The sequence below is a fragment of the Enhydra lutris genome, unplaced genomic scaffold, assembly GCF_002288905.1.
Source record: "Enhydra lutris kenyoni isolate GAN:26980312 unplaced genomic scaffold, ASM228890v2 scaffoldscaffold33, whole genome shotgun sequence".
Classification (NCBI taxonomy): domain Eukaryota; kingdom Metazoa; phylum Chordata; class Mammalia; order Carnivora; family Mustelidae; genus Enhydra; species Enhydra lutris.
In genome coordinates, this window is record NW_019154117.1 from 15,550,258 (window position 1) to 15,570,301 (window position 20,044).

A 20,044-nucleotide genomic window follows, 5' to 3' on the forward strand; every position below is an offset into this window, starting at 1 on the left:
TAAATGAACAAGCATGGGGAGTGGGGGCAAGACAGAACCCTAAAAATGGAAAGCAAACAGAAAAATAAACCTCGATATACTGAATTTCAAATAAAAAACACAACCACACTGAGGATAGGGGGTTGAAGCAAAGCTTATGTCAGTAACTTGTGAAGAATATTTTTGCGAATACTCTTCACTTAGGGGAAAAAATAATTGCTAGCAAATCCTAAACACCTGCCGGCAGTTTGTTTCTCATAGTAGTATGGAGGCAGCAATTCTGAAACCATTATGTGAGTACTACAGGACTGAGTGAATGAGTAAATGTACTGATGTTGTCAGAAGCCAGGCTCTCACTGTAGGAAAAGGCAGACAGATATAAAGAACAGGGGAAGCCAAGAAGGAAACCTTTGGGGTTGGACTGGAACTGAAGGAATAAGTATGAATGAATGCTTTCTAGTATGTGTCTATGTGTGTGTTCTCTACCTACCGAAAGGCTCAAAAGCTGTGACACCTTAGTAACAACGAACATGCCTAGTGCCAGATCTTGGTTTCTACAAACAATTCCACATTAAAGGAAACAGGTCCTTGGAAAAATATCCAATTCCAGAACTAAAGTAGGGAAGGTACATGATGGGACTGAAATACCTTACTGTGCCAGAAAATAAGGAAGCGCTCAAAAAGAATTGGGCCACATGAAAGGACACAGGGGCCAACTTGAAGGGATTCCCACACTTGCTAAATCTGAGGCAGCAATGACAATAAAAAACCAATAGTAACGGATCATAACCCACTGAATAAAATAGGAACCATTTGTCTTTTCAGGTAATAGTTTACAGATACAGTAGAATGCTGACTGATGATTATAAATTTAGAAAAGCACCATTCCATAATCAGCACAGGACAGACCAGTTCATGCAAGAATCATCAATGGCTGACAACTCTAAGGCAGACACTGTATGACTTTCAATGGGATATCCTGAGAAGAACGATCAATTACATATCAATTATGTATTATTTTGAAAAGAGGCATATAATCCAGATCCAATCATAAAGAAACATCAGATAGGGGCACCTGCATGGCTCAGTCGGCTGAGCCTCTGCCTTCGGCTCGGGTCATGATCTCAGGGTCCTGGGATCGAGCCCCACATTGGGCTCTCTGCTCAGTGGGGCCCTGCTTCCCCCCCTCTCTCTCTCTCTCTGCCTCTTTGCCACTTGTGATCTCTCTCTCTCTGTCAAATAAATAAATAAAATCTTAAAGAAAGAAAGAAAGAAAGAAACATCAATAATCTCAAACTGACGAATATTCCATAAAATGACTTCCTTATCTTCTTCAAAAACGCCAATGTCATGGTCAAAGAAAGGCTAACGAACTGTTCCAGATTAAAGACTAAGATGTTATAATGAAATGTAATATAATATCCAGGGCTGGATTCTAGACCGGACAGAAGAGTGTTATAAAGAACATTTTCAGGATAATTTTATAAAACTTGAATACAGACTGTAGATCAGAAAACAGTATTCTCAGTTAAATTTTCTCAATCTGATAAATACACTGTTTTTATGTAAGAAAATATCCTTGCTCTTAAGAAATGAATTCTGAAGTATTAAAAGGTTAAAAAAAAATGATATATACAAACTGATCTTTCAAATGGCTTAAGTAGTAATTGTGCATATATGTGGTTTTAGACATAATCATCAAACAGGGGAAGGAGGGAGGGAAGTAGGAAGAAGAAATAATAAAATGTAAAACGTTAAGAATTGGTGATTAGGTAGAGTATATGAGCACTATAAAATGCAACTTGTCTTGAAGTCATTTTGAAGTTGTTGAGATTCTCAAAATAACACAAACTGTGGTATTTTCAAAGATACAGTAATTACACCTGCTGCTAGATTTGATTTAATGCGATACAGGATACAAAGCACGTTCCAGCACAAATGTGCTTTTTAATATTTTGATAACTAATCTTCAAAATTGGTTTCTTTGCAATCTTATGCATTTTATTTGATTCGTTTATAAATGCTATTCCAAAAAGTGGACTGCTGAGGCTTTTCATGGCACAAAAAACGAATCTCTGCTCTAAGCTACAGATCCCTTATCCACTTACAAGTCTGTCATAACGAGGAAAATGCAAAGTGTGCAGCTTCTTGCATTGCCATTAGCAAATTATAAAAAAAAAATCATTGATAATGAACACTCAATCTAACCTTATTAATTTCCAGATGGAGTGATTTCCCTTCAGTGCTAAACTGAGTATTCAAAATATTGACTACAACCTCACACAAAGCATCTACGAACATAGACACCACCACACAGCCTTATGTGGAAAAATACAGGCATGCAGCAACTACAAACATGAATCAGGACTGTGGAATTTCTTACAGAGAAACTGAGTGCTTACATATCTTAAAGAAACTGGTTAAAAATAAGATACTATTTACCATCTTTCTTTCGGAAAATTTTTTAAAATTTCTTTAATGATTGGTTGGTAGCAGGCTTCCCTCTCTGCTTTCCCAGTTTCACTCCAGTCTCTCACAAACTGTTTCAGTGTAGATTTTAATTTATCCATGTCAAATGTAGATGCTGGCATAATCTTTCCATTCCCCTGTTTAAAAAAACAGAAATCAATTAGCTTCTGACCAAGGAATCAGTCTTGAATATGATCAAACAGACATGCTACTACAGGGCTATATGGATGGTTTAGTGGATAAATCACTAGCCTCTCACCTCAACCAGGGTTCAAGTGCAGCTTGAGATCCTACATGAAAAGAGTTTGGTGGTCTCACTTCTACCCTCAATAGATTTAAGGTCCATAATCATGAAACCACCATATAATTAAGCAGTCTTTACTCAGGAGAGGACCAGAACTGAGCTGCTATGGAGATGGAACATCTTCTCTCTCTAAGAGAGGGAAGAAAGTCCCTCCAGGTCATTGACGGGGCAGCATGGAGAGGCTCACACAGGAGTGGCCCAACTGTATCCATCCTGTGGATACAAAAAAAGGACTTCAGTCTCTATTACTGCCAGTCCCTTGAGATTTATAAGTGAAAATAACTTCTTAAAGTAAAAGTATCGATACAAGATACTGAAAATGATTTTAAGCAAGGGAAATTAATTTTACACAGCTAAAAAGTTGGTTATAAAAGTTAAAGTCACTAACTCTATATGCTAGAACAGTTAGAACACAATGTGAATCATACAGCAATATGCGAACAATTACCTTACTACTTTAGGGAAAAAAAAAATCTGCGAACAAATCAGTTTCTGGCATACTATTCTAAAAAGTCTAATCAAATACTTGAACATGTAAGTGAAAATATTCTCTGAGTAGAGCAAATGGCCCATGCAAAATATAAAAATGAAATCCAGAAAGATAAAGACCTCAAAATGCAGAGATTAAACCCTAAAATAAAAATAGAACAAACTTTCACATACATCTTCTCCATATTCTTTATTTTCAAACATATGTATGCAATCATTCACAATGGTCAGTAGTATGTCTTGATTATGATCAATGCATTTCCGAATCTTGTCCAAGTGAAGAAGAAACTGAGGAAGTAGTTTCTGTTGATTATCTGGAAGTGATCGAAATTGTCTTTCTGTTCGGTTCACTCGCTCATGCATACTGGTGCTAAAACATAAAAGGTGTTTTTTAAATTGGCAAAAGAATTCTCACCAGGGCCAATCTTATTTTAAGGTTGTCTTTCTGTACAATTATCCCTTTATAATGTCGGGATACTGTCCTGTGATTTACAATCTTTTGGTTTCTTAAACGATATCAACTTAGGAAGTTTTAAGTTTTTACCTTATTACAAATTCTCTAAGCAACCAAACAAAAGACAGTTTATAAGAAAGTAAACATTTGCACCATTTAGAAGGGAAAAAGAAAACATAAAGAGGATTAATGTACAATTAGTTTATTTTTATGATTTTCATTTCCAAACTTAAAATTTTCAGCAAAATAGATGAATACCATCAAACAGAACACTGCTCTGAAATTACTTTAGAATATACAAAATGTGTTTTGAAATTAAGAACCAACCAAGAAGAATTTTTTCTAAAAACACAAAGGATCTTATGTACTACAAAAGTAGTAAACAGAGGAAAAACTGAAGTTCTATAGCATTTTACATGATAGTATTCACGATTTGCATTCCAGAAGTTTCCAAATAACTCTAAAGGTCACTTTGGAGATGACCAATTTACAAAACCTGAAAACAGGGGCACCTGGGTGGCTCAGTGGGTTAAAGCCTCTGCCTTCGGCTCAGGTCATGATCCCAGGACCCTGGGATCAGAGCCCCGCATCCCCACATTGACATCCCCACATTGCATCAGGCTCTCTGCTCAGCAGGGAGCCTGCTTCCCTTCCTCTCTCTCTGCCTGCCTCTCTGCCTACTTGTGATCTCTGTCTGTCAAATAAATAAATTAAAAAATCTTAAAAAAAAAAACCAAACCTGAAAACAAACAAAAAACCCCACCATTTTATTATTTTTTAAAGATTTTATTTATTTGTCAGAGAGAGAGAGCGCGAGCGAGAGAGTGCACAAGCAGGCAGAGGGGCAGCAGAGGCAAAGGGAGAAGCAGGCTCCCTGCTGAGCAACGAGCCCAGATGAGGGACTCGATCCCAGGACACTGGGATCATGACCTGAGCCAAAAGCAGCCGCTTAACCAACTGAGCGACCCAGGCGTCCCAAACCCCACCATTTTAAAAAGCTGATTATTACATTTGTAATGACTGCCATTTTATATCAATCACATGGGCAAAATCTAAAAGCTTGACTATAGGAAATATTCCAAAAATACTGAGTAACTTGAATATATATACATACTGATTGATGAGAGGTGCATAAATTAGTACAACCACTTTGGAACATAATTTAGCATTACCCAAGTACAGCTTAGTATGCACATTCCCTAGCAATTACAGTCCTAGACATATACTCAAGAAACTCTTACAAATGGGCACCATGAAACATTAACTATCTTCTTACTAGCACGGTTATATATAACAAACAAGAAATCTGCAAACAACCTAGTGGTTCATCACCAGTAAAATGAATGAAGTGCAGTACAACGGAATGCTATTAAATTAATCAACTACAACTATACACAATATGGAGAAAACTCATGAATGTAAATATCTGTTGAAAAAAGCAAGTTGCAGAAAAACACACAATGTACAATTCTATCATATATTAAAATAATATTACAGGGACTGAACATACATAAAAAATAACTACAAAGAAATCAAGGAAATGAAAATTAAAGAAAGTGATGTTCTTTCAGGGGAAAGGATTTTTTTGCATACCAGGTGTTAGGTGCATGGGTATTCACTGCATCATTCTTTGCATTTTATACATACAAACAAATAAGTTAAGTGTTTGAGTTTCTTCTCAATGTTCTTTGGCATTTACTCCATACTAAATGAAAATGAAAAACACTTTTTCATTTGGTTGTCCGAATCTTTCTATTCACCCAAGTAACTGTCTCGTTTTTATGCCAAATTACTCTCTAATTTCTGGATAATAATTAAGACGCTCTGAAGAAGCTCTTGAGTGAAGCAATAACCTGACCAGGTCTTTAGAAGCTTGTGTGTGGTGGTTGTGGTGGTCAGGGGCGAGGAGGGAATGGCAGGGTAATGGGAAAAGATTAAGTTGCCAGTGGCTACGTTGATGTTTGCTTTTGTCCCCCAAAGAGACAGTGTAATAGTGAGCTGTGGAGTCAAACTGGATTGAAATCCAGGTTATGCCACCTATTGCTATGTGACCCTTGGCAAGTTACTTCCTTTCTCTGTGTCCCAACTGTCTCACATAAAGAACAAGGTAATACATAACAACAACACTGACGATGACTAGAGAAGCTAACATTTCCTGAGATTTAATAAAAGCCAGGCCCACCACTAAGTCACTGAAAATGGATTACTCTGGAAAATAGCCATAAAACCCCACAAGGTTACATACTATTACATTCTTCTGCCAATCCAATGGCATTTCACTGAAAATGTAACAAAATAATGCACACAAATCACTTAGCCCAGGGCCTAAATAAAACACAGCTCAAACATGGTAGGTACACCTCAGTTTTGTAACTAATACGTTCACAATGAAAATACAAAAAATGTAGAGAATTAAAAGTACTCGAGGAAAAAAAGCTACTGATAATCCCTCTTTAAAAAGAATCAATTCTAACTTTTTGGCATTATTTCTCCTTGCTGTTGTTAAAGCCATTTAAGTGCCTCTCTAGTCAAAATGTGATACAGAGAACAGCACTTCACTTGGAGATAACTAGAATCGAAGCAGCTCAGGCCCCACCTAACACCTCTGAAATGCGATCTGCCGTTTCACAAGCTCTCCAAAGGGTTCACATGCACATCAACTTTTTAGAAGCACCTGTAATTCTTCATCTTTATCAAAGAATTTTCCCAGATCAGAAAAAACTTCTCTAATGACTACAGGGCAAATGACTGTAATGACTGTTCATTATCCCATCTATGCAACCAAAATTTACTTAGTACTTCTCCCTAGGCATCTAGATACTTTCACTTGTCTATATGATGAACTTTTCTGTGTTCCAAATCTGTCTATATTTTAGAAAGACAAAAACAGTACCAATTCCCCAAGGAAGAAATACCAACTTAGAAAGGACAAGTATTGAGGTGCTTGGGTGGCACAGTCAGTTAAGCGTCTGACTCTTCGTTTCAGTTCAGGTCATGATTTCATGGGCTGTGGGATGGAGTCCCGGAGTGGGCTCCGAGCTCAGTGGGGAGTCTGCTTCTCTCCCTTTCCCTCTTCCCCTGATCCTCCACACCCCCACACCTCCCCTACCCCACCCATCCCTCGCTCACAATAAAATAAATGAATCTTTTTTTTTTTTTTAAGAAAAAAAGGTAAGTATTTTTAAGGTTCTTGATACAAACTGATTTTCAGAAGGATCATATCAATTTACATTCCTATAAAATAGAGTAGGACACTAAAGGAAGTATTTAAGGTGACCATTATGTGTGAGGCAAACAGCAGAGTCATGAAGGGTTACAACTCAGAGCCCACTGGTTAAATAGTCTCACAGTACTTCATTTCTAGTATTCTTGGGCACTGGATGCCCCATAACCTTCCTCTCAGCATATCTCAAAATTCAACATATCGAAACTGAACTTAGCACATGATCACCTCCCACCCCAATAAAACCCCTGCACTTCTTCCTGTATGGCTGACATTGATGAATGGTATACCATACATCCACTCAAGTCAGAAACGAATGAGTCATCCTAAAATGCCTCTTCTCACAGACCCCACAACCACAAGCTCCAGATCCTTTTGATTCTACTTCATAAACTCTCTGCAAATCACTACCTCTCTCAGGCCCTCATTAGGTCTCTCAAAGATTCCCAAGAGGCCTGCTCCCTAGGAATGCTGTCCCCAAAGTCTACCACGAATACCCAACGAATTCATCTAAAATACAAATCTTGTGTTTGTCCCAACTGAATCTCCAGATTTCAGCCTATGCAAATAATCAATAAAAACTCAGTTATATACCCCCTTGGTGCCATTTTTCATTCTCCATGAGGACTACTTAACTTCCACGATTGCCGGGTAGCTGAGGTAAGTTATGGAATGGTCCATAGAGCCCACACATATCTGCTGTCAATTACTGATACAGAAGTGAGGTAACTACACAGAACAGGGCGAGTTGCAGCATATCTCCTAACCCTTGATTTTTTTTTTAAAGATTTTATTTTATTTATTTGACAGACAGAGATCACAAGTAGGCAGAGAGGCAGGCAGAGAGAGAGGAGGAAGCAGGCTCCCCACTGAGCAGAGAGCCCGATGCAGGGCTCAATGCGGGGCTCGATCCCAGGACCCTGGGATCATGACCTGAGCCGAAGGCAGAGGCTTTAACCCACTAAGCCACCCAGGCGCCCCTCTTAACCCTTGATTTTTAATGGTCCACAAAACTGTCCATAACATACATCCACAGTGAGTCTCCTGAAACAAGTGAGGTCTTACTGAAGCTGACACAAGAGTCCACTCTTTATACTATTTTAAATGCGGCTAACTTCACTATTCTGGAAATGCTTACACTACCTATGTAATTTAAGGCAGGGGTGGGTACACTATGTCCCCCTGGCTACTAGGTCCATTTTGTAAAGACTTTTACTGGAACGTAGCCACCTCCGTTTGTTCACATACTGCCTATGGTTGCTTTCACACAGGGGCAGAGTTGAATACTTAATAACAGAGACCACCTAGCCCTCTGACCTTAAGATATTCATTGCTTGGCCCTTTAAAGAATTTCCCAATGCTGCTTTAAAGGAATGTTTTACGACCTTCAGACTCTCTTTGGTTCTGAACTCAGTCAGCAGCAAGAGGCCATATCCTCCGGTGATTAAGAGTAGAAAATAGAGTGGCCAGCTATATTTCAAGGGTATCTCTACCTTCAACTCTCTCCAGAAGGCTGGTCTTGGCAGTGACCCCCAACTCTGTCTCCTTTCATCAGGGTGGGTCTGGTACTGGGTCTGAGCCAAGAACCAAGGTCATAGACCCATTTCTTTGCACCTGTTGAACTACTCTAGCATTCTTAACAGGAAAGTGTATCTTTTCAGAAGGAAAATCTGACCCAATCCACTTCAAAATTTATTAAAATATTAAGTTAAAATTGTCTTACTAGTATTGCTGCTTACTAATGCAGTGAACCATCTTGGATTTCAGGCCAGACTCTACCACAATTCGGTTGTATAAGCCTGGGCAAGCTGTTCACCTTTCTATATGCCTGTTCCTGCACCTGCACAAAAGAACTCTACATCTCAATTTTTAAAATCTTACCTAACTGCTATTTCTAAAAGTAGGCTGTTTCTGACAAGATCTTTAATTTTCAACTGTAGTATCTTCTAATGTGAGTATCTTCATTCATAACAAGACTGGTATCTTAGGGATGACAACTTTTTTTTTTTTTTTTACTATTCGCTACAATGCTACAATCATTTTTGCCTTAATCAAAATATGTTATCTAAGCAAAACCCGTAGGCAACACAAAATTAGAAGCCATTGGAAAAATATTAAGACATCTCTTGCCCTGTGACCTTTAAGCTAAATCCCCTATATAATGAGTAAAAGGCATTTAGCAGTGAAACTAAGCTCTCCAAAATTTAGAAGTACTTGCTAAAGGTTTAGAATAGGATTGTCCATCAGAACTTACTGCAGTGATGAAAAGGCTTACATCTGCCCTGTCCAATATAGCTGACACCAGCCACATGTGGCTACGAGCACTTGAAATGTGGCTAGTAAGACTGAGGAAATGAATTTTAAATTTTATTAAATTTTGATTAACTTAAGCTTAAATTTAGCCAGATGTGATTAGTGACTACAGTATTGAACAGGACAGGTCTAGATCAGAAAATGTTGCAATGGAACAACCAAGTTTGTTTTCTGCTACAAAATGCTTTCCATATCCCTAGCCCTTCCAGTGATGTTTTTTAAAGCATATTTTTAATACCATCTTCAGTCTACTGGAAGTGTTTTTTTTTTAATAATTTTTTAAAAGATTTTTAAAATTTATTTGACAGAGAGAGAGAGAGATCACAAGTAGGCAGAGAGGCAGGCAAAAAGAGGGGGAGAAGACGACTCCCTAATAAGCAGAGAGCCCGATATGCGGCTCTCGATTCCAGGACCACCCAGGTGCCCCTATTGGAAGTGTTCCATAAAGAATACACACAAATAAGAAGGATTGTTTTTAAAAAATGAAATTATCCGCAATCCCATATCAAACTGCTAAAGAGGGATTAGAGTATAGAAAATTATACCACAACCATTAGAATATGCACACAAGCACTCTTCTCTACACTGCCACACTTGAGCCCTACTTCCAGGTCAAAGGTCCCTATTGGTCCACACAAGGGCCCATTTGATACCTAACCTTAACTATCAATTTTAGATTAGTCTTAATATATTAGAGCCAGCACAGAAACACATTTTAACTATCTGGGTCCACTATCTTTCCCAAACATAGTCCAGTACCCTTTTCTATATTTTTCAAAAGCAAAATGTACCAGACTTTTCTGTATCTACCTCTCCCAGCTATTTAAATCTAGTGTTAGTTGTTTCTCCTCCCTGTGTGAGTCTTAAGACACAATACTTGCATCAAATTCAATTCTGTGGTTGCCTGCCTTCCTGCCTCTGTTGATACCAAATAAAATCCCCACATTAGTTAATTCCCTTTTGGGCTCCACAGGTAATGTAGTCTAGTTCCTATGCCTGGGTTTAGCCAGTAAATTATTTCAAGATCTCTGTACTTCAAAAAACTCATGTTACAAAAATGCAATGAGATTCTAAATCACTTTAGGCTTTAATTAAGCAAGTTTCTGAATTCAAAATAGTAACAAACAACCGATTTGTCACAAATTCGCAAGCTATCTGGGAAGGACAAATGTATTTCTTTGCTACTACTTGTCTTATTTGTTAAAAATAGAGCTTCAACAACATATGCCAAGCACTGGTGACACAAAAATAAATAAGGCTCAGTCCCTGCCCTTGAAGAGGTCACAGTCATTTAAAAAAAAAAAAAAAAGCTAGTTTGCATAAATCACAACAGGAGCCCATCTAAGGGAACAGTTTTACTTGTGCGGGTCCTATCTCATTCCAACTGCAGACTCAGAACATAGTCGTCGGTGGGCTCAACTCTTAACAGGAATAAAAGTGCTCTATTTACCTGAAAATCTAAGTCCCTTTCAGATCCTGGAATTATAATGTTGTGACTACGCTATTTTAACATCTATCCAGAAAGAAGAAAAGTGAAGTTAGGGAGTTTAAAAGTCCTACCACAGTGCCCAGCCCATAGTGAGAATTCGATACATGTTTGCAGAATAAAAGATCATAAAAGCGGTTCTTTACTGTGCCTTCTCTCATTTCCCTCTTCAATAATTAGCAAATTTTAGAACATCCGGACCACCTTCGACCTTAATTTCACCCACCAGTTAAAGACACTGAGCGCCATCATTCACCACTAATGTGCCTGCACGTTCAAAGCGCCAAGGGGGTTGGGGTGAAAATCTTATGCAGCTCTCACAAGAACTGGCAACAGTTTGGGAAAATTCGTCCTACGGCATCCCACGTGTAGGTGAACTTGGGTTCTCCCGTGTGTTCAGTTTGGAGAACATCGACAACACATCAAGATCATGCCCAGCACCGGCCGATTTTACCACCATCATCTTCTATCTGCAATTGTTAACAGCACTTTTCCGGTCACCCCCGCCGGCCTGAAAGCCAAACCTTTAACGAGGGATGGAAGGCAAGAGAGCTAATCTGATCCCGAGGTTGGAAGACACGAGGCTGGGCAGCAGACGGCGCGGCAGACACGCGGCTGTGCAGGGCCGGGAGGGGCTAAGGTGGTACGAGGTGACTCAGGGGCCCCGAGGTGAGATCTGGCGGCCCGGTCCCGGCGCCCCGGAGGCGTGGCGGCCGAGGGCGAGCGCGGCGGGCGCCCCCGTTCCGGCAGGTCCGCCGCGACCGGCGGGCACCTCGATGGGCTGCGCCGGGGTCCGCCACGGGCTTCTTACCCGTAGTAGCGGAAGGCATTAATGATCTTCCAGAAGTGCTCGCGCTCCAGCCGCTCCTCCTCCTCCTCCGTGCTGCGCGCGGCCGCCGCCGCCGCCGCCGAAACCGCCGCGGCCGAGGCCAAACGCCCGGCGGAGAACTGCACTTCCACCTCCTCGCTCCCGCTGCGGCCGCCGCCGCCTCCCCCGCAGCCCTCGGGCAGCTGAGAAGCTGGCGGCGGAGGGCGCCGCCGTCGCTGCATCGCCGCCGCGGCCCTAGGCCTGGCTCGCTTGCGTCTAGCCGCGACTGAGAGCGTGGTGGCGGCTGCTCGGCCTTCCTCTAGACGGCGCCCGCCGCGGACATGCCCCCAGCTCGCGGTGCGCTCCGCCCCCGCCGCCCTCAGGCCTCCATCCGCGCCGGGCTCCGCCAGGTCTTCAGGAGCGCCCGGCACGAGCGCGCATGCGCCTGCGAGGGTACGACGGAGGGCCGCCGCCGCCTGCGCTCATTTGCTGCCGGGCTTCGGCGACAGCGCGCTGCCGTAACGACGACGCGCCCAATGGGCGGGGCGAAGGGGCAGGTGGGAGGAGTGAAGGAGGAGATCCCTGTTGGGGTGGGGCTGGCACCTGCGGGAAGCCGCGTGGGTTGGTTTAACAGCTTGAAAGTGCTGGATTCTGGAGCCAAGTCTAAAGGAAGGAAAAGCAGAAAAAAAGTTCAACTTTGATGAATTTATTAGGAATTTTTATTTAAGAAAATCTAGTGGGAAGATTTAAACTTTATTTTCTAAATATATTTTCATTTTTAATTACACAGGGAAGAGAATCACCATCATCTTTTCAGTGTTTAGAGGCTTGCGAAAATCCTATTACGATCCTGACTGGTGATGGCAGCAGAGGAAGAAGATGTTAAAGCCAAACCCTACCCGGTATCCACGCTTTGGAAGACCACCAAAATGCACAGGAGCCACAATGCCTCAACACTAAATGACCTAATAAAGGCGCTAGGCATCTAATGGTGGCCCTTAGCAGTGCAAGACCTAACGTCTTCATCTACATACACTTTCTATCTCATTTGTCTCTGACCTCATAGTTAAAACAGGTGCCTCACACACATTTAATATTATTCTTAGGAAATAACTCATTTTATTCAATTTTATCTACACTCAGCATATCAGTCTTATAAAAAAGTACTAAAAGAAAAGATTGCTTTATTCAGAAGAGTTAAACATGCCCAGGAAGCAAAAATTCCATTAAAAAACATAAAATCATACTGAAACGGAAGTGGTTTCATATTTTCGTAATTTAAATTATTAATTTAAGGGCAAAGCTTTAAAAAGTCCTGGGTTATTCTATGTTAATGTTCTGTTTTTATACAAGATTTTTAGAAAAATTTTAAGTCTTTTTTTTAATAGTAATGCAGAAATATGTGGTCCAGAATTCAAAAGGAAAGTACAAAGGGTTACAAATGTGAAGTTTCTGTGCCCTTCTCCCTAGCCATCTTTATCCCCTACATAGACACAGTATATCAATTTCTTGCCCATTCTTCCGCATTTTCTATCCACTGTGGATAGAAATAATCCAGTGTGGATTTTTCTTAGAGACCCGTGTGTGTGTGTTTTTAAGTTATATATATAGTCTCATGTTATTAACTATTACCAATACTGTTTTCATATATACATGTACACATCAATATACAAATTATCTGTGTAATAATTTTGATGCATTGGTATAGGTCTAAATAACCTAATAAAGGCCAAAATGTCATGGATAATTATAATCAGCATAATACTTTTTATCATCCAGGGAAGTATAACAAACCTTTCTTTTTGAGAGAGAGAAAGAAAGATAGAGAGCTGGGGTGGTGGGATAGAGGCAGAGGGAAAGAGAGAATCCCAAGCAGCCCGCACAATTAGAGCAGAGCCTGACAAGGGACTAGATCTCACAACCCTGAGATCAGGACCCAGGCGGAAATCTAGTCAGATGCTTAACTAACTGACCCAACCAGGTGCAACATTTTCAAATTAATTTCTTATGTAGAGGCTTGCTTGATCCTGCCTCATTACTAGGTAAGAATCTTAGGGTCTGTGTCATTAAGGTGCTCAACCTTAATCTCAGTTGTGATTTCACAGATGAGGAACATAGGGAAACAGCAATTAAGTGATTCCTGGGACAGAGTACATTACTGGCACTACACCTTCCTAGCCAAGTCTCCTGCCTGTATTTTGTCAGTATTTGGTTATGACACTGACTGAATTTTATGCCTTTCAACATTTTACATTTTCCAAATTGTTTTTTTTTCCCCTATTGTATCACCTTATTTGTTCACAACTCTGTGAAGGAGGTGTTATTATTGTCTTCCTTTAACAAATGAAGACACAGACTCAGAGAAATTAATAGTCTTGCCAAGGGATACATTAACAGCAGAGCTGGGGCGCCTGGGTAGCTCAGTGGGTTAAGCCTCTGCCTTTGGCTCAGGTCATGTTCTCAGGGTCCCGGGATTGAGCCCCACATCGGGCTCTCTGCTCAGCGGGGAGCCTGCTTCCCCTTCTCTCTCTGCCTGCCTCTCTGCCTACCTGTGATCTCTCTCTCTGTGTCAAATAAAATCTTAAAAAAAAATAAACAACAGAGCTGACATTCATCTATTCATTCATTCGTTTCAACAAATGTGTTGATTGCCTCCTATGTTTCTTGCACTGAGTTAAAGGTAGCTAGAAGCTGAGCTTTTTAGTCTCGATTTGCCAGTTTGCTAACTGTGACTGTTTGAAAAGTAATTTGAGACCTCAATTACATTATTTCTTAAAAAAAAAGATTTTATTTATTTGAGACAGCGCAAGCGCACCACCAGGGGAAAGGGCAGATGGAGAGGGAGAATTCGACTCTTCACTGAACAGGGAGCCTGATGTGGGACTCAGTCTCAGGACCCCGAGATCATGACCTGAGCCAAAGTCATGAGCTTAACCCACTGAGCCACCCAGGTGCCCCTTGATTACATTATTTCTAAAATGGGACATATAACCCTTATTACAGGGTCATCAAGAGGAATAAATGAGATAACGAAGGAGAAATGACTGGTATATCTGCTCAATAGGTGTTCTTTTTTTTTTTTTTTTTCCTCTTGCTTTCAGAGGTCCTTAGGATAAATTTTTAGCCTTGTTTTAAAACACTTTTAGGACTTCCTTGACCTTATTTCTTTGCAGTGAGTTTCTCCTATAGAAATCTCCCCAAACCAAAGGGTCATTTGGGCTGAAACATTTTCATCCGAAAGAGGTCAGTTAATCTCCAGGAATTAATGACCAAAAAGCCATCATTCTTCCTTCAGTTATTCTGAAAAACTATTAGTTAAACAGTTACAACTCACACACTCATATATTCATACACTGCTGATGAGGATGTAAAATGGAACAGCCACTGTGGAAAAAAGTATAGCAGTTTCTTACACCCAGTAATTGCACTCTCGGACATTGATCCCAGAGAAATGAAAAAAAAAAAAATGGGTTCACACAAAAACTTCATTTCCATGAATGTTCATGGTAGCTTTATTTGTAAAGGCCAAAAATTAGTAACAACTCAAATGTCCTTTGGCAGATGAATGGTTAAAGAAACTGGGGCGCACCCATACCATAGAATACTTACTTGGCAATAAGAAAAGGAAGATTTATTTATACACCCAATAAATCAAATGAATCTCAAAAGAACTACGGTTGGTGGGGGGAAAAATCGCAAAGGCTTACAGATATTATATGATTCCATTTACATATTTTATCTTGAAATGACAAAGTTATAGAGATGGAGAACAGATTATTGGCTGCCAGAGTTTGGAGATGGTAAGGAGGTGGAAGGGTGGTATCTGTGGCTGTAAAAAGGAAACTTTCTTTCTTTCTTTTTTTTTTTTTAAGGGTTTCACTTATTTGGCACAGAGCTAGAGAGCACTAGTAAGCAGAGCAGCAGGCAGAGGGAGAGGGAGAAGCAGGCTCTCTGCTGATGAGGGAGCCCGATGTAGGGCTCAATCCCAGGACCCGGGGATCATGACTTGAGCTGAAGGCGGACTATTAACCAACCGACAGGGTCACCCAGGCGCCCCTGTGAAAGGAAATCTTGTGACAGAACTGTATCCTGACTATGGTGGAGGTCATACAAATGTACGCTTTGATGAATTGCATAGAAATTAATATATATGCCATATACGCATAAATGAATACATACCAAACGGGTGAAATTGAATAAGGGCCATTGATTCTATCAAGGTCAACTTGCCGATTGAGAGATTGTGCGATAGTTATGCAGGATATTGCCATTGCAGCGAAGGATATGGAATCTGTCTGAATTATTTCTTACAACAGTAAACCGATCAACAATAGTGTCAAAACAAAAAGTCTTTAAAATGACACATAAACCTGTGACTTCTACTTTATTCTTATTGATACATTTTTACATTTCAGCCCAGAAGAAGTTTCTAAGTAAATTACGTTTCTTATTTTTAAAAATTTGAATTATGGGAATTTTCAAACTGAAAAAAAGTAGAAATAAAAACATAGGCAAATGGGGTGCCTGGGTGGCTCAGTGGGTTAAGCCTCTGCCTTCCACTCATGATCTCAAGGTCCTGGGATCGAGTCCTGCATCGGGCTCTCTGCTCGGCGGGGAGCCTGCTTCCTCCTCTCTCTCTCTCTGCCTGCCTCTCTGCCTACTTGATCTCTGTCAAATAAATAAATAAATAATAATTTAAAAATAGGCAATCTATTATATTATTGTAATCCTTCATCCAATTTCACCAATTCTCAACAGTTTAGTAATCTTGTTTTATTGAACCCCACCTTGTGGATTGTTGCTTTTCCCCCCTTCTCTTCTTATCATGCCCTTTTTTGGCCTTTTTTTTTTTAATTTTTTTTTTTTTTTTTAGGAAGCTAGATCATTTGACCTGCAGAATATTCCATATTTTGAATTTGGCTGATTGTTTTCTCATGGCACCATTTCTTGCTTCCTTTACTAAATACTGTTTCAAAACTTTATCTACATTGTATAGAGCCATGAGGTAGTCCTTGGGTGAACATATCACAATTTACTTTTTATTAGATGACGTCTTACTTTTTTTCATGTACACCCCAGCTCTCTTATCCATTTTTATTTTTCTTCAGAGCACTTAGCACTACCTGATATTGCACTCCTGTAACCACTAATTTTAAACATCAACTTGACTGGTTAAAAGATGTCCAGAGAGCTGGTAAAATATTATTGCTGGGTGTATGGACAACAGATTAGCATATGAATCAGTGGACTGAATACAGAAGATCATTCTCACCAATGCAGGTGGGCTTCCTCCAATCTTCTGGGGGCCTGAGGAGAACAACAACAACAACAACAAAAACAAAAAACAAAACAAAACAAAACAAACCAGCAAACAACAACAACAACAACAAAACAGAAGAAGGGTGAATTTTCTTGAGTTGAAACAATCGGCCTCTTCCACCCTTGGACATCAGAGCTCTTGGTTCTCAGCCTGTCAGACTCAGACCTTGACGTACACCATCAGTCCTCTATTCTCAGGCCTTCAGACTTAATTTGCTTCATTTCCATTTTCTTCTCAACTATGAATCTGCTAAAGGACTTTTATCACTAAGATTCTGTTGGAAGCTACTCAACCTGAGTCAGATTTCTTAGCTGCAGACAACAGAATCCATTTGAGCTATTTGAAGCAGAAAATGATTTATTAAAACGCTGGCACACAAAATTTTTAGGAAAACCCTGGCAGCCCAGCTTGAATACCGTACAAAAATAATATAGCGCTATACCTGTTGTTCCAAGGGAAAGGGTTTCAATGGACACTAATCCCACTTCTGCCCACCATTCATCACTTATAATGTTAAATACCAAACAAATACAAATAACAAAGCCTGTGCTACAATCACCCTGAAAAAAAACAAATGCTTCTGCCATAAGATCAAATTTCCCCATATGCAGCCATACCACATCATGCTCACGTCCGCCTTCCAAGTTAGAATCTTAGTTACAAAGGAGTGTGGGGATTGTTTTTCAGCTTTCTAACCTCTAAGGTAGAGGAAGGAATGCAGGAAAGTGGAAGGAGATGGTGTTCAGAGAGCTAATCTATGTAACTTCCAGAATGACTATTTGTGTGTCACTAATCAGCACTGTAAACGCTGGCTGACTGGGTCCAAGTGACAAGGAGCAGCGCAGTGTGGAGTCAAAACACCGGATCTGGCTTAGGAGGTGTGAGCTATGATGTTGACCTGACTTGAGTAGGTGTATGACCTTAGGGACAGCAACTAACCTCCCTGGACTTTGCCCGGATCTATAAAATGCAAAGATTGGACGATTGTTCTTATAACATCCTTCTATGATTCAAAAATAATTTGACAGGCAATATCTTTTGATTTCAAGCAGTCTTCTTCTTCCTCTTCAAAAAAAGGGCCATGAGTCAACAAGTTTTATATCTGCAGTTTTTTTTTAAGATTTTGTTTATTTATTTGTCAAAGGGAGAGAGAGCACAAGCAGAGGGAGCAGCAGGCAGAGGGAGAAGCAGGCTTCCCACTGAGCAAGGAGCCCCGCGTGGGACTCGATCCCAGGACCTTGGGATCACAACCTGAGCCAAAGGGAGACACTTTACTAACTGAGGCATCCAGGCTTCCCTATTAAACTATTTTTTAAAATCCCTTGGTATCCAGGATGAATTCCTGAACACCATTTCCAAAGCTGATCTTCCACTGATATACGGAGTGGATAGACAGGATGAACTGAAAGAAGGAAACTCCATGCTCTACTATCTGAACAAAGAGTCTGAACTTGCTTTCCTGCTTTTGGTAAAAAGGTTAACGAAAGCCTCCCTTAGTTGTCCTCATGTGCCAATGAAGTAACTCTCTCATAATTCTCAAGTCTGTTTCATAACGATTCAATGTTTGAAAATACGGGCTCAAAAATCTGAAGACCTATTCGTCTACTAAGCCTAAGTATAGAGGATTATACTTACACAATGAGAAGATATTCCATTGGAAGTTTATATTTATATATTATATTGGTTTGCCTTGTAATCGGCTGCTTTACCTACTTCTTTGAGGGTAGGAGGCATATTTGTTTTGTTCATGCCCAGATCCCCAACACCTGGTACAGTGTCTGGCACATAAAGATTTTCTATAACCATTTTGTGAAATAAATAAATGCATTTATAACTTCCAGATTCCATGCTAAACACTGCAAATATATAATTGCATATAACTTAATACAATAGTGTTCCCATCCTTTTTTTTTTTTTTTTTCAAAACAGATGAAAACACTATAAAGACTTCAAGTGACTCTATCAAAGTCACGCAGCTATTGGATGGGAAAGCCCTGATTCGGAAGCAAGTCTACAAGGCCCAGAAAGCTATTAACCACTGAGTCTACTGCCTGTAGTGAAATTGGTCTTGCTTCTCCTTAGACAAGTTTCATGAAGTCCCTTTACTTTGGAAAACCTTATTAACTTGGAAATAATTATTTACAGAGATTTAACACTCTTAAGTGGGCAAGAAGAGAGACAGATGTTGCTAGCCAAAGCTGAGAGACTAGGTTGCCCCAGGAATATGTTTGTGGAGACAAATGGTTTCTTATTCTTAATGTGAAATATCTTGATTTTATATCAACACAGACTCAAATTGCTATTGACCTAAAAATCTTATGGAAAAAGGAAAAGGTCACTTGGGACTTCCTTGGCTCACTAAGAGAGTTCCCATGTAATCATGATCCTTGTTCTAGGATTTATAATTTTTATTCTTGAGATTCCTCTTCCGTTTATTCTGCTCTTTATGGGTTCAGTCTTTATCTTAGAACTAGCTTGTTTTGCCTTTGTGGTTTTTTTTTTTTTTTTAAGATTTTATTTATTTATTTGGCAGACAGAGATCGTAAGTAGGCAGAGAGGCAGGCAGAGAGAGAGGGGGAATCAGGCTCCCTGCTGAGCAGAAAGCCCCATGTGGGACTCGATCCCAGGACCCTGAGATCATGACCTGAGCCAAAGGCAGAGGCTTACCCCACTGAGCCACCCAGACGCCCATGCCTTTGTGTTCTTTGTTCTAATACTTGGATCTAGACGAAGTATACCATCATTTAGTCTTAAAATAACAAGCACACTCTCCCCAATAAAACTAGAGATATGACTCCTATAAATAGTTTCCTTGTACTTTTTGTGATTTTCTATATTGTTAATCATAGGAGCCAAGAGCCAGTTGTAGTATTTGTATGCACATTTTATTTTAACATTCCCAATAGTTATTCTCAAATTTGGCGTGAAAATTCTATTTCTATTGTGTTTTCATTTTTGTTTTTGAAATAAAAAGTGAAGTAAGATGGATTTCTGTGTAAATTGCAAATGGTGGTTGGTTTACAAAATGTATCATAACTTATCTACTGCTAGGGGGTCACTCTTTCTTCCCAGGAACACTAAAATGATCCTTACAAAGTTATCTTTCCATCCCACAAACTCCAAATCTTTTTTGTTGCTGCCATTGGGGAACATTTCAAATTAAAGAGATGCTTTGAATTGACATTATTCCAAGCTTTCC

The 20,044-nt window shown here is 40.0% G+C and overlaps 1 protein-coding gene across 1 annotated transcript in view; it reads right to left on the reverse strand.

Moving 5' to 3' along the window:
• The window catches only part of LOC111153653 (carnosine N-methyltransferase 1), a 37,644-nt gene extending 25,847 nt beyond the window's left edge, over window positions 1-11,797 (reverse strand). Inside the window, exons 1-3 of the mRNA XM_022512803.1 lie at window positions 11,529-11,797; window positions 3,416-3,611; window positions 2,422-2,585 (exon numbers count right to left, since the gene is read on the reverse strand). Coding sequence (XP_022368511.1) covers window positions 2,422-2,585; window positions 3,416-3,611; window positions 11,529-11,767 — 599 coding nt within the window. The 5' untranslated portion in view covers window positions 11,768-11,797. The remainder of the gene's footprint in view (window positions 1-2,421; window positions 2,586-3,415; window positions 3,612-11,528) is intronic.
• Between the last annotated feature and the right edge of the window lie 8,247 nt (window positions 11,798-20,044).